The sequence below is a fragment of the Erinaceus europaeus genome, chromosome 5, assembly GCF_950295315.1.
Source record: "Erinaceus europaeus chromosome 5, mEriEur2.1, whole genome shotgun sequence".
Classification (NCBI taxonomy): Eukaryota; Metazoa; Chordata; class Mammalia; order Eulipotyphla; family Erinaceidae; genus Erinaceus; species Erinaceus europaeus.
The window spans coordinates 82,791,085-82,806,527 of NC_080166.1; the positions used below are offsets into that span (position 1 = coordinate 82,791,085).

Sequence of the window (15,443 nt, forward strand, 5' to 3'; positions counted from 1 at the left end):
ATATATATTGTCCTGCTGTTTTACATTTATAAAATATGTAAAAACTCTAGAATGACTGGGCATTCTACTAATATTATACTTAAATTTTGAACCATTAATGTGTGATTAATTTCAAATAGCAGTATTTGGGTGGCATTAGCTTTAAATAGTATGTATTCACTGGGTTTTAGCTAGTTACCTACCGGAAATATATATATATATAGATATTACTAGGAAAATCCCTAGTTGATGGCAGATTTTTTTAAAAATTTTTTAATTAATTTCTTTTTTTTCCTTTGACATTATTTATTTTTAATTTTTTTTTCCTCCAGGGTTATTGCTGGGCTCGGTGCCTGCACCATGAATCCACCGCTCCTGGAGGCCATTTTTCCCCCTTTTTGTTGCCCTAGTTGTTGCAGCCTCGTTGCGGTTATTATTGCCATTGTTGACGTTGCTTTGTTGTTGGATAGGACAGAGAGAAATGGAGAGAGGAGGGGAAGACAGAGAGAGAGGGGAGAGAAAGATAGACACCTGTAGACCTGCTTCACCGCCCGTGAAGCGACTCCCGTGCAGGTGGGGAGCCGGGGCTCGAACCGGGATCCTTACGCCGGTCCCTGCGCTTTGCACCACGTGCGCTTAACCCACTGCGCCACAGCCCGACTCCCAATTTCTTAAATTTTTTATCTCTTTATTGGGGAATTAATGTTTTACATTCAACAGTAAATACAATAGTTTGTACATGCATAACATTCCCCAGTTTCCCATTTAACAATACAACCCCCACAATGTCATTTATCATCCTTCATGGACCTGTATTCTCACCACCCACCCACCCCAGAGTCTTTTACTTTGGTGCAATATGCCAATTCCATTTCAGGTTCTACTTGTGTTTTCTTTTCTGATCTTGTTTTTCAACTTCGGCCTGAGAGTGAGATCATCCTATATTCATCCTTCTGTTTCTGACTTATTTCACTCAACATGATTTTTTCAAAGTTCATCCAAGATCGGCTGAAAACGGTGAAGTCACCATTTTTTACAGCTGAGTAGTATTCCATTGTGTATATATACCACAACCTGCTGAGCCACTCATCTGTTGTTGGACACCTGGGTTGCTTCTAGGTTTTGGATATTACAAATTGTGCTGGTAAGAACATATGTGTACACAGATCTTTTTGGATGGATGTGTTGGGTTCCTTAGGATATATCCCCAGGAGAGGAATTGCAGGGTCATAGGGTAGGTCCATTTCTAGCCTTCTGAGAGTTCTCCAGACTGTTCTCCACAGAGGTTGGACCAGTTGACATTCCCACCAGCAGTGTAGGAGGGTTCCTTTGACCCCACACCCTCTCCAGCATTTGCTGCTGTTACCTTTTCTGATGTATGACATTCTCACAGGAGTGAAGTGATATCTCATTGTTGTCTTGATTTGCATTTCTCTGACAATCAAAGACTTGGAGCATTTTTTCATGTGTTTCTCAGCTTTTTGGATCTGTTCTGTGGTGAATATTCTGTCCAAGTCCTCCCCCCATTTTTGGATGGGGTTATTTGTTGTCTTGTTGTTGAGTCTGGCAAGCTCTTTATATATATGGTTATTAAACTCTTATCTGATGTATGGCATGTAAAGATCTTCTCCCATTCTGTAAGGGGTCTCTTGGTTTGGGTAGTGGTTTCTTTTGCTGGGAAGAAGCTTTTTAATTTGATGTAGTCCCATAGGTTTATACTTGCCTTAGTCTTCTTTGTGATGGCAGAGTTATTAATTCTTCTGTATCTTTTTTTTTTTTTTACACCATGGTTATGGATGGGTCTCAGTGCCTGCATAACACAGTCTTTCCCAGCAACCTTCCCCCCTCCCCTTTCCTTTTCTTTTTTAATAGAATGAGAGACTGAGGGGGCAGATAGGAAAGGACAGCAAGAGAGAGAGAGTGCTGACACAGGCAGCACTGTTCCCGGACTCATGAAACTTCACTTTCTGCAGGTGCTTGTACACAGTAACTTGTGCACTCATCCTGGTATGCCAGCACCACTACCACCCAGAAAGTTATTTTTCAAGAGGGTTACCAGTAACCAAATGTTGCCATGAAACATAATCACATGTATTGAAGTTCTTGTCAGTATTATTGAGTATGTTTCTTCTTTTTTTCTTTTTTGAAGCCGATATGGAAGAGCAGAACAGCTGCAGAGTGCGGTGGGTGACATAGACGCTATTGCCTTTCTTTGTTTTAGAATTTTATTTTTTAGGTATTTGTATTTATTTATTATTGGATAGAGACAGAAATGGAAAAGGGGGGGAAGATAGAAAGACACCTTCAGCCCTGCTTCACCACTCGTGAAGCTTTCCCCCTACAGGTGGGGGCCGGGAACTTGAACCTGGGTCCTTGCGCACCATAATGTGTGTGCTTAACCAGGTGCTCCACTGCCTGGCCCCCAAAGATTTCTTTGTCTATTCTAGATTCTTATATTTTACTAGTAAACTTCATTCCTTGGAAACTTTATAGTAGATTGCTGTACCAGTACCAGTATCAGTAGTCTCTAAACCCAATGTGCTTTCAGCATTTGTTTAAAAAAAACAAAGAGGCACAGCATGTAGGCGTTACACAAGTGGAGCTTGCTCTTATCTAGTAGTGAATCTAGGTATGTTTTCCATGTAAGCAGTCATGTACTGCAATGTGGTGGTACAAAAAGCAGCTCTTAGGGATTTCAAAAGTCATCCTTTTCAAATACTTCTGTGGCTTTAGAAGTTTTTCTTGTGGGCGGGGGTAGATAGCATAATGGTTGTGCAAAGAGACTCTATGATGCTTGAGACTCTAAAAGTCCCAGGTTCAGTCCCCTGTACCACCATAGACCAGAGCTAAGCACTGCTCTGGTTTAAAACAAAAAAATTAAGGGGAGCGAGGCTAACATCTTTACTTTGGGAGCTTACTTTTTTCAGAGGTATTGATTTATGAGGGTATGTCTTAAGTGTGTGATTAAAAGTAAGATTTTTTTTTAATACACGTGATTATGTTTCATGATAACATTTGGGAAATAATTTTATTTAATAATAATTTAATTTGGGGATAACTTTATCTGTTTCAAATAATAGCTAAAATAAGAGGTACAGAAAGTAGAGACAACTTTCCCTCTCCTAATTAGTACTAATATTACTAGTATAGATGTTATCAGTTTTATTAGAAGACATGATGCTAAAGTCAATGGGAACTGGCTTTGGTTGTCCTTTTGAACCCATTAAGTTTGAGATGGTTTGTATAACTAGAACTTTATTAAAAGACAAGACCAGAGGACTTTCTCTGTAAAATTGGGGGGGGAGGGCATATAGTGGAGGGTGGGAAAAGGAAAGCAGATACATCAGGAAGCCATGTTGGTGACTGCCTATTTCCTGAAGACCAAGAAAGACCCCCATTCTCAGCTGCCATCCTAAAACCCCCCGGGGCTAGTTATATGAAGCAAGGAAATTATTATAGGAGGAGGGGAACTTCTCAAAAACCTTTATTTATTGCAATAAAATTTCATCAAATTGCTCTGAAGGAAAAGCATTTTAAGAAAGAACATTCTTTAATTTGTACAGAGTCACAAATAGCCAAGAGTGGCAGCAGTATTTAAAGTTTTACCAACAGCAAGCCCAGTTTTATTTAACATCACACATATGCAGAGAAAGGAGACTTCAAGGCCTTGGCTCCAAAAATAGCAGTCTGGGTAATTGAGTCACAAGGAATGGTTATACTTGTGTGTCCGCTGTTGGATATCTCTGCTTTGCTAGTAATATGTTTACTATGGGTTCAGGGTAGGTTGTCGGTGGAGAGGTATTGGAAGGGAGATGAATTCAGGTACACGAGCAAACAGCAGCAGCATCCCACTGCTTCTCACTCTCCCAGCCCACTCCCAATAACGCACATGATTCTGAAAGCTCAGCATCTGCTTTTGAATGAATGTACACTGAAAATTTAAAAACCCAGCTATCCCATTTAGTGGAACTGAAAAGCCTTCTATCCACTGCCATGCTCATTACAACTCATTTCCTCTGTAGTTAGATTAGATTCTTTACCTTGAACTGCAATGGAAGGCTTGTGCAACTTTTGTAAACACAAAATGGCTGCTGTGAGACTTTTGTAGTCACTTTTGAGATTTGGAACGTGGAGAAAAGTAGCAGATAAGAGAGTGAAATAGACTCTGTATTTGGCAGGTAGAGAGATTTAAAAATTGCTTAAAAAATCCCTGTTGGCTTAAAACCATAGGTCTACACAGTTACATATGTATTTAATAATTAAAACTGGTTTTAGGGAGTACTAACTTGTCTTTTTCATTGTGCCTAGCAAATCCATCAGTTTTATGTATTGTAATTTAATTTGTTTCATTTTATTTTTTTGTTTTTTTAAATATTTATTTCCTTTTTGTTGCCCTTGTTTTTATTGTTGTTGTAGTTATTATTGTTGTTGATGTCCTCGTTGTTGGATAGGACAGAGAGAAATGGAGAGAGGAGGGGGAGAGAAAGACACCTAAAGACCTGCTTTCACCACCTGGGAAGCGACACCCCTGCAGGTGGGGAGCCGGGGGCTCGAACCAGGATCCCCACGCAGGTCCTTGCGCTTTGCACCACATACGCTTAACCCGCTGCACTACTGCCCGACTCCCAATTTGATTCATTTTAAGTACTGCAAAATAAGTTAGAAATAGATGCCAATTTGGCTTTTAACTAGTTCATTTGAATTTTGGTTTGATTGTATGTCTATATGTAGCGATTGTACCTTTCAGTTAATAATTTAATTAGACTTAGGTAAAAACTGGGCTGTTGGAAAAGTCATGACACATTTTTACATAGAAAAAAATATGTCATGACTTTTTCAACACTAGGACCCAGTCTGAGTCCCGGCTCCCCACCTGCAGGAGGTCACTTCACAAGCTGTGAAAGCAGGTCTGCAGGTGTCTGACTTTCTCTCCCCCTCTCTGTCTTCCCCTCCTCTCTCCCATTCTCTCTGTCCTATCCAACAACAACAGCAATGGCAGCAATAACAACAAGGCGACAGGGGAAAAATGGCCTCCAGGAGCACTGGATTCATAGTGCAGACACTGAGCCCCAACAATAACCCTGGAGGCAAAATATTTAAAAAAAAAAAAAAGAGTTCTTACATGACAGTTATTAATCTGTATACAAAAACTTCTCATATTAGTGAAATTGTAATTTCTGCAAATCAAAAGAAATTTCCAAACTGAAAGTTTGACTTTTAACTTTTGAAATTTCACAGTAAAATTTGTAAAATAATGAATGTGAATGGCATGAAATATGTAGGACAAGATGATGATTGTGTAAAAGACTTTCATGCCTGAGGCTCCACAGGCCCAGCTTCAAGCTAGAGCTGAGCAGTGCTCTGGCCTGCTTGTGTCTTTCTCTCTCCCTTCCCACCCACTTCATCAAAAAAGAAAACAAAGGAATATGTAATTGGTAGTTATTTTCAGCATTGTCTTTTGTAATAGTAAATTCCTGGAAGATCAATAATTATTATCTTTAAATACATATTTAATATATAGATTTAAAGCAGGAAGTTAAAAACAATGAGAATGTGAAAGTAGGTGCTTGAAAAATTTTTTAAAGTGCGACAAAGACTAGTGTTTGTTTATTGCGTAACATTCTACTGTATTTTAAAAGATTTTCTTTAAGCAGACTTTTAGCTGACTAGTGAAGATAGAGTTGGGGTTGAAGCAAGATAGATTGTTGAAAGAGATCAGTACATTTGGATGACTTGCTTTGGAAATAAAAGAAACCTGCAAAATATTCTTGGACATGAAATGAACTTGATGTTTGCGTATACAACTTCACTTGGTATTTCTGTGTGTTGGTTTAGCAATTAGGAGAGCAGGTTTTCTCTTCCAAAGAATATGTAAGGGGCAGGGGTGGATAGAATAATGGTTATGCAAAAAGACTCTTGTGCCTGAGGCACCAAAGTCCCAGGTTCAATCCCCCTCACCACCATAAGCCAGAGCTGAGCAGTGCTCTGGTAAAAAAAAAAAAAAGAAAGAAAGAAAAAAAAGAAAGGGGGGAAAAAAAAAGTATGTCAGAAATTTTCCACTACTTTTGTTTTCTGTAGGTGGTTTCAGACACCCTCTCAGGTTTTCTACCACGCGGCTACTGAACATGGAGGCAAAGACGTCTACCCTGGGCAGTGTCTCTGGGAGGGCTGCGAGCCCTTCCAGCGACAGAGGTTCTCTTTCATCACCCACTTACAGGTACGGCCTCTTACTACTTACTTGTTTGGTAACTCCTCTGGGCATAGTAAAGGGCTTTATGTGTATCATTTTACTTCTTTTTCAAAAAGGATAAGCACTGTTCAAAGGATGCCCTGCTTGCAGGATTAAAGCAAGATGAACCAGGACAAGCAGGGAGTCAAAAATCTTCTACCAAGTAAGGAGCCTACGTTTACTTCCTAATGTATTTACAAAAATTGGGAAATAGACAAAACAATAACAAAAGAAAAGCAGATTAGCATTTGGGGAGACAGAAAACTTGACTACTCGGCTTTACCAGTGACCAGCTATGTGACCCTGTTTGCCTCACTTGAACCCTAGACATCATTTTTCATATTGGCTGGATGATACAGGAGATACTGACAAATATTACATGAGAAATGTTTTGTAAACTGGAAATCCACATACACACACACACACACACACACACACACACACCCCACACACATAATTCTTAGTTCCAAAAGATTCAAAAAAGAATAATTTAGCATATTTGAGAATGGGAGACTCCTTTTGATAACTGCTCCTCTGAGAAGGGGTCACTGGATGGTAAGGGTCTTATATAAAAATATACAGATGGGGCTGGGTGGTAGCTAGCGCAACGGGTTAAGTGTACATGCAGCAGTGGATCCCGGTTCGAGCCCCCGGTTTCCCACCTGCATGGGGTCACTTCACAAGCAGTGAAGCAGGTCTGCAGGTGTCTATCTTTCTCTCTCCCTCTTTATATCCATCTCCCCTCTCAGTTTGTCTTTCCTATCAAACACAACAACAACAACAAATGGAAAAAAATGACCTCCAGGAGCAGTGAATTTGTAGTACAGGCACCAAGATCCAGTGATAACCCTGGAGGCAAAAAAAAATAAAATAAATCATATATATATATATATGCATGCCAGGATATGGCTTCCCCAGTACAGTGCACACTGCCAGGCACAAGGTCCTAAGTTTAAGCCCTGGGAGATCCATGAATCAGCAGTGCTGAGGTATCTCTTCTATTTCTTTCCCTCTCTAGCTAAAATAAAAAGAATGAAAAACCTGTCCAAGGAGCAGTGAAATCTCACACATACAAAGGCCCTAACAAAAACAAGCAAATGGATTTTTTTTTTTAATTATTTAATTGCCACCAGGGTTATCACTGGGGCTTGGTACCTTTAAAATGAATCTCCCCGTCAACTCTTTTTCTTTTTTATTTGATAGGACTGAGAGAAATTGATAGGGGAGGGGGAAATAGAGAGGGAGAGAGCAAGAGACACTTGCTTTACCACTTGTGAAGCTTCCCCACCTGCAAGTGGGAAGTTGGGCCTTCAACCCAGGTCCTTGTGCATGGTGACATGTACCCTTCACAAGGTATGCCACTGCCTAGCCTCTCCTTAGCACATGGGTTTCATTGTTGTTGTTTTTCTTTTTTCAAATCATTTTGTTGAGGGAATTGTGAAGAAGACATTGTTCACATCATTTCTCCACTCCCCCCCCCCATTTTTAAATTGGGGGATTAATAGGTTACAGTCAACCATAAAACACAATAGTTTGTATGTACATACATAACATTTCCCAGTTTTTCCACATAAAAATTCAACCCACACTAGGTCTTCCAGATAGTTTTTTTGACAGTATGCATGTTATATTTCCTGTATGGTTTTCAGTTTTATGTATTATTTCATGGATATATGCTTGTAATGCATGCAACTAAGTTTTGATGTAGACTTTTGTAACTATCACAGAAGAGACTTTATTCATCTCATTAATTTAAATAATAGTAGACACTAAGGTATAATGAAGGGTCACAGTGTTCCAAATTTTTATTTTATTTATTTATTTTCACTTTTGTTGCCCTTGTTGTTTTCACTGTTGTTATAGTTGTTGTTATTAATGTCATCATTGGTAGATAGAACAGAAAGAAATTGAGAGAGGAAGGGAAGACAGAGAAGGGGAGAGAAAGACAGATACCTACAGACCTGCTTCACTGCCTGTGAAGTGACTCCCCTGCAGGTGGGGAGCTGGAGGCCGGAACCAGGATCCTTAAGCTGGTCCTTGGTGCTTTGCGACATGTGCACTTAACCTGCTGTGTTACTGCCCGACTCCCTATTTTATTTTATTTTTTTAAAGATTTTACTGATTCATTAAACAGAGAGGGAGAGCACCAGAGGATCACTCTGGCACATAGAGTGCCCAGGTTGAACTCAGGACTTCATGTCTTAGAGTCCAACACCTCCCACTGCACCACCCACCAGGCTACACATTTTGCCACTCCTCAGGTTCTGGAGATCCAGTGAGAAGCACAAGTAAGCCTTACTATACAATGTCCTTAGTTGGGCAGTAAAGTTAATGTATGAGACTCTGTGACAGCACAGCTAAGTCACTGGAAAACTAGGCAAGGCAAGAGTTTGGGGTAAAAAGTATGAGTCCCAAAGAATGAGGAGTAATTAGCTAAGACCTTAGTCTCATAAACCATAATCATGAATATAGACTTTAGCCTCAAGTATATGGAAAGTTGATTTTCTTCCAACTGAACTTTTTCTATTATTTGTACTGTTAATCTACCTTGGTAGTTTATAAGATTATGTTTGGGGACTTTAGAGATAGCTCAGCAAGTATGACACATGCCTTGCCACACTTTCACCCCAGGTTCAAGACCCAGCACCACAAACACAGACTGAGCTGGGGCACTCGGGATGAAGTGGCCAGCAGCAGTAACGTTGTATCTGCACTTGGCCCTGGCGCCACACAAACAGATGTTGGAATAAATTTTGTTCTGCATGTTCATGATCATGTCCAAGAACCCCAACTATTCTGGAACGTGGCGGAGGGGGGAGTTGTTTGTTGGTTTTGGTTGGTGGTTGTTGGTTGGTTGGTTTTACTTTAAAACTTACACTGACACATAGGAGACGTAAAGCTTCAGTCTGATGCTGAGAGCCGCCTCGTTTAGGTAGATACAGTGCTGCTCCAGGGAGCTTTTCTTCATCCACCATATATATGCGTGTTGTCAAGTTGGTCATCGCTGTCAGTCTGCTCCATGTCGTTTAATGACCTGTTTTTTCCTCTCGGATCAATGCAGACATCCAGCTGTAGGGGGCACAGGCTCAACTCCTAGAGCACAAAAGGCTATTGTGAATCACCCCAGCGCTGCCCTGATGGCTCTCAGGAGAGGATCCAGAAACCTTGTCTTTCGAGATTTTACAGTAAGCAAAGCTTGAAATCCTTATTTGTGAGGGTGTATCTACTGTATGATTTAGATCTTTATTCTTTTTGTTTTCCTTTTCCTTTCAAGGATGAAAAAGAGGGACCAATAACTAAACACATCCGACTAACAGCTGCCTTAATATTAAAAAATATTGGTAAATACTCAGAATGTGGTCGCAGGTGAGTGGTCTGCTTTCCATAGCCCAAGTGAATTAATTTGATTCTACTTTCACATATACTTTTAATAAGATTGGATATTTGTATTTGATTCTCTGATTTTTCTCATTAGTTTTGTGAATGTGTCCAAAAGCTTATTCCAAGTTCATGCTAGCAGAATCTCTCTCTCTCTCTCCCTTTCCCTCTCTCTCTCATTGGGGTAACATTTCATTAGGCAAGTGTTGTCTCAGGTTACATTACATTTTTTCTTCAGCATCACTTCCTCACATCGCAACATCATGATCTCATTAACAACAACAACAAAAAGGTGGAAGTTAAAAAAACTAAACTGTTCTCTTTGAACATGCTTTATTGGGTCCATTTTTTTTCCTTGTCATATTTTTTGGGGCAAAAAGTAGGCTTTCTGAAAAAGAAAGTCTTGAGAGGGAGTGGAGAAATGGAATTAAAATAGATAACAGTTAAATAAGGCATTCTGATGAAACCATCAAAGGCATGAATACTGTTAAAATTCAGTACAATGCTCTAAAAGTTTTAGTTGCTTTCATTTTTTATTTTTATTATTACTATTTTTACAAGAGCACTGCTCAGCTCTAGTTTATGGTAGTGCAGTGGATTGAACCTGGGACTTTGGAGCCTCAGGCATGAGAGTCTCTTCACATAATCCTCATGCTATGTACTCCTGCCCTCAGTTGCTTTCTAGTACTAAGAAAAGAAAAAAAAGGTCAGTATTTTTGTGTCTCCAAAACTAGAAAGGATAAGTCTCCTTGTGAGAGCAAATGTAGGATGTTCTGTTGATACTCAGTTTTATATTTTTTTAATATGTTGCTAAGGAATGAATTCAGGGCTTTGTGTAACATTGCTAAACTGCCTCCCAGTTCTGTTTATTTATTTAGCGGTGTGTGTTTGTTTTCAACAGAGCTCTGCTAAGCTCTGGTTTGTGTAGTTGCGGAGGACTGAACCTGAGGCCTAGTCACCTCAGACATGAAAGTCTTTTGCATGATCATTCTGCAGTCTCCTTGCTCTCCTGTCCACTTCTTAGTCAACATTTTTAGAGAGTGGAAAGAAGGGAATAAGGGAAAAAAAAAAAAATCTTAGTGCACACACACAAAAAAAAAGCAAAAAGTTTTCCAGAAAAATCAAAGGTTTAATATTGTCTTCTTTTTAAAAAAATTTTTTTTAAATTTATTAATGAGAGAGATAGGAGAGAGAGAGAGAGAAAGAACCAGACATCACTCTGGAACATATGCTGCCAGAGATTGAATTCAGGACTTCATGCTTGAAAGACCAATGTTTTATCCACTGCGTCACCTCCCAGACCACTTTAATATTGTCTTCTGATTGCACATGTAAATGTTTTTTCCTATTTCCCTCCTCCTCCTTGTTTTTACTTGATAGCCTACATTTCTGCCTCAGCCAACTTAAACCACGTGTAGGTTTCTAATATGAGTAGGCTTTTTCAAGTTGCGCTTCCCTCCATTTGTCCCAGCACTCATACTGTCTCCTTTCCTCAAATGGCCTCCTCCCTGTGTTGCTGCCCTTTGAAATAGCTGCAGACCTGCACGGTCAGACTAGCAGTGGAGCTGCTGTAAGCTGCCTTCTCCAACTGGTTCCCCTTCCCCACTGAGTTTGTTAATTATTTTCTAGGATTTCTGTTTTGTAACATTTAACTTTATCCTTTTTAAAAAATATTTATTTATTCATTCCCTTTTGTTGCCCTTGTTGTTGTAGTCATTGATGTCGTCATTGTTGGATAGGACAGAGAGAAATGGAGAGAGGAGGAGAAGACAGAGAAGGGGAGAGAAAGACAGACACCTGCAGACCTGCTTCACCGCCTGTGAAGCGACTCCCCTGCAGGTGGGGAGCTGGGGACTCCCAACCGCCATCCTTATGCTGGTCTTTGTGCTTTGCTCCACGTTCGCTTAACCCACTGAGCTACCGCCAGACTCCCGACTTTATTCTTTTTATAGAGTATTTTCCTACTAGCTTAGGTGCAGATAATTTATATGATTAATCTATATAGCCTATAACACCAAATACCCAATACAGTAATTGTAAATAATCCCTGCTTTGGGTTCATCATTGAAGATTCAGTTCAGGGGTTACCTCTTTCCCTGATACCTTCCCATGACTTAGAGTTGGAAGAGGTCTCCCTATAAGAGGTCTTCTCTATAATCCTACATCTTGCTAACTTAGTAAGGTCTTTGAAAGCTTGGGTTGGAGGGAAAGAGAGAGAGAGAGAGAGAGAGAGAGTGTGTGTGTCAGTGTCCTCAGTTTCTAACAGCGTTGAGGGTGTCATGATTCTCCTTTAGATATCTGAGTGATAGACTGGTGAAGGGAAACCAATCTCACAGACTGAGTTTTCTAACCCAGGAGGTTATGTGGCACCTAGGACAATTGTCTGTGGTTGTGGTGGTGGTTGTTTTGCTCCTGTTTTTCTTTTACTATTTCTTAACTCGCCTACTTTACACACTGTCTGTTGACTCTGAAGAATAGTGTGCCTTGGGATGGAGGTCAGTCACCTGGGAGGTGCCTACAATCCCTCAGACCCAGGTTCAAGCACCCAGCACACCACCTGGGTACATGTCAGTACTGGGGAGGCTTAGGTGCTGTGCTGTCTTTTCTGTCTCAGTTTACCTGAAAAGTCAGCTCAGAGCAGTGTAGGAAAAACAAAACAGCACTGCAGCAAGCTCCATGGAGCTCCACCAGATGCTGTCCATAGTGTTCCCCTGGGGTCCCAGGGCTTGAACCCAGGGCCTTGTTAATGGTAAGGCCCTTATGCAGTAGGGTGAGCTATTTTCTAGCCCCTTATTTAACTTTGAGTACCCCAACGAATACATTACCTAATATTAAAAATGAAATTCCCACTATAATCACTGTGCCACCCTCTGGGCTCAAAAATGAAACTTGATATAAATTGATATAAATCTGATGATATAAATTTAGTCTTTCACAGTTGTTCCAAAAAACGTTACATGCTAAGGCCCTGGGTTCAGCCCCTGACACCATATAAGCCAAAGCACTATGGTGCCCTAGTTCCTCTCTCTCTTTTGAAACAAACTCCTTTGTTAAAAATCTCACTCAGGTGAACACGATGACTCCTGGCGGTGCCTGCTTGACCGAGCACACGGTCCCAGTTTGAACCCAGCCCCGCCCCAGTGGGGCAGGTCTCGCGCTGTGCTGTCTCTCCTTCTCTCCCACCTTTTCTCTATCTGAAAACAATGTAGTGAAGCCCCAATGATGGAAAAAAAATTTTTTTCCTCAAAATTTGATTATAAAACAAAAAACATGTTTTATCAGTTTGGAAAATATAATTTTAAGTTTTTGAAATTAAAACTTTATTTTTGCCTCCAGGGTTATTGCTGGGGCTTGATGCCTGCACCACAAATCCACTATTCCTGGAGGCTATTTTTTTTTCCCCTTTTTGTTGCCCTTGTTGTTTTAGCATTGTGGTGGTTATTATTGTTGTTACTGATGTCATTGTTGGATAGGACAGAGAGAAATGGAGAGAGGAGGGGAAGACAGAGAGGGGGAGACAAAGAAAGACACCTGCAGACCCACTTCACCACTTGTAAAGCGACTGCAGGTGGGGAGCCAGGGCCTTGAATCCTCACTCTGGTCCTTGCCCTTCGCACCATGTGCGCTTAACCCATTGTGCTACCACCCGACCCCCTTAAAACTTTTTTTTTTAATCACTATGCATTACATAGGTGAGAAATAATTCAGTTCCACGTTATACACTATTTCTAAGCAAGATTTTTTTTTTTTGGTGGGGGAAGTGTCTTTAATTTCCAAGAAAAAAAAAAGGCTGTAGAAATTTGTTAATTGGTAAGAGAACTTTTGAAGTAAATCATGCCTAACAGAATAATCATAAAAATCATATAGGGAGGGAGTTGGACGGCAGCAACAGGTTATTCGCACAAAGCGCAAGGACCAGCTTGAGTATCCCAGTTCGAGTCTGCAGGTGTCTCTCTCTCTCCCCCCTCTGTCTTCCCCTCCTCTCTCCATTTCTCTCTGTCCTATCCAACAATGATGACATCAATTACAACAATAAAATAACAAGGGCAAGAAAAGGAAATAAATATTTTTTAAAAAATCAGATATAAGGCTGGGGTAGATAGCATAATGGTAATGCAGAGAGATTCCTTTCTTCTACTCAGAGCACTGCTCAACTCTGGCTTAATATTTATTTATGAGGGCAGGGAGAAAGAACCAAAGCATCGCTCTGGTACATGTAATGCCAAGGATTGAACTCAATGCCTTACCTACTGAGCTACCTCCTGGGCTGCTGAGGTGTGTAAAAGTCAATAAATGATCACAAATGAACCACCCCACTTAACCAGACATTTCAGGTGGAAATTGGAATGCCTCCATTCCAACTACATAAAAACAAATAACTATAGAAGAAAACAAAAATATGCTCACCTTCTTAGTAATCTCTTTTTATAAACAAATTTTATTTCTTTTTTTAAAAAATTTTATTTATTAATGAGAAAAATAGGAGGAAAGAACCAGATATCACTCTGGTACATGTGCTGCGGGGGATTGAACTCAGGACGTCATGCTTGAGAGTCCAGTGCTTTATCCACTTTGCCACTTCCCAGACCACTATTTTTTTTAAATTATCTTTATTTATTTATTGGATTGAGATAGCCAGAAATTGAGAGGGAAAGGGGATGATAGAGAGGGAAAGAGACAGAGACACCTACAGCCCTGCTTCACCACTTGTAAAGCTTTAAACCCTGCAGGTGGGGACCAGGGGCTTGAACCTGAATCCTTGTGCACTGTAGCATGTGCACTCAACCAGGTGTGCCACCACCCCGGGCACCATTATCTTTCTTCATCCTTCTATTTCTGACCGATTTTGCTACTTTTCTTTAGTCAGTAACACTTTTCCTTCCTAGATACTACTCACTTTGCACCATGTGTACTTAACCCGCTGCACTACCGCTGGCCCTTGATACTACTCACTTCGTATAAAGAGATACATGTATCTCTTTATATAAACTCACAACAGTACAGTCATTTTTGAGTTACAAAGTAAACTCATTACTTTGACGGAAACACAATAGTGTATAGCAAGTCATAGCTAAACCTATTACTGCCCTTCTTTTTTTCCTCTTCTCTTGGATAAGAGAAGCAGTGCCTGGCTTCCTCTGGTATAAAAACCTATTTTTTAAACTTACAAAACCCATAATGAATCAGCTCTGTGACGTTACATACTGAGTTTGTTTTCTTTTTTCTTTTTCAGACTGCTAAAGAGACATGAAAACAACTTGTCAGTGCTAGCCATTAGTAACATGGAAGCTTCCTCCACCCTTGCCAAATGCCTTTATGAACTTAATTTTACAGTTCAGAGTAAAGAACAAGAAAAAGATTCAGAAATGCTGCAGTGAAAAATAATTCCACTTCTATGGTGGGGACTCAAAGAACGTCAGATACATTTCACATACTGAAGAAAGCACCAAGTCTTAATGGAACAGAGACCATAGAATGAATTATTTTATCTCTTCCCATGATGCTGAGGGGAAGCTTCGTATTCTGATCTCTGAGCGAATCCCTTTGTTCTGTTTTTTTTTTAATCTAAAAAGAAAAAAAAAAAAAACTGCTGTGGGATTGTCAACCAGCTCATCTGCAGGATGTCTCAGCTCTGATAGATCCTGATGGAAACTGGTGTGATCAGAATTCAGTACCATCCACATTGGAATATACATGGAATATTGTAAAACCTACATGAGCAGATGAAATAGCATTAAATATTTTTATCTATATCCAAAAGGAGCACATTTTTATATTTACAAAACTGTTTAAGCTGGTTTGAATAATTAAAAAAAGTTTCAGCACACCTACAACCCCTGATCTCAGAGGGGCCACC

General features: G+C 40.1%; 1 protein-coding gene across 2 annotated transcripts in view; it reads left to right on the forward strand.

The window, feature by feature from the left end:
* Positions 1–15,443, forward strand: part of ARID2 (AT-rich interaction domain 2) — a 48,754-nt gene that overhangs the window by 32,336 nt on the left and 975 nt on the right. For both annotated transcript variants that reach the window (XM_060191448.1, XM_060191449.1), the window contains exons 11-15: positions 6,058–6,196; positions 6,286–6,371; positions 9,270–9,393; positions 9,483–9,574; positions 14,820–15,443. The exon at positions 14,820–15,443 is cut by the window's right edge and continues 975 nt beyond it. In XM_060191448.1, the coding sequence (XP_060047431.1) occupies positions 6,058–6,196; positions 6,286–6,371; positions 9,270–9,393; positions 9,483–9,574; positions 14,820–14,964 (586 nt within the window). In that variant the 3' untranslated portion in view covers positions 14,965–15,443. The remainder of the gene's footprint in view (positions 1–6,057; positions 6,197–6,285; positions 6,372–9,269; positions 9,394–9,482; positions 9,575–14,819) is intronic.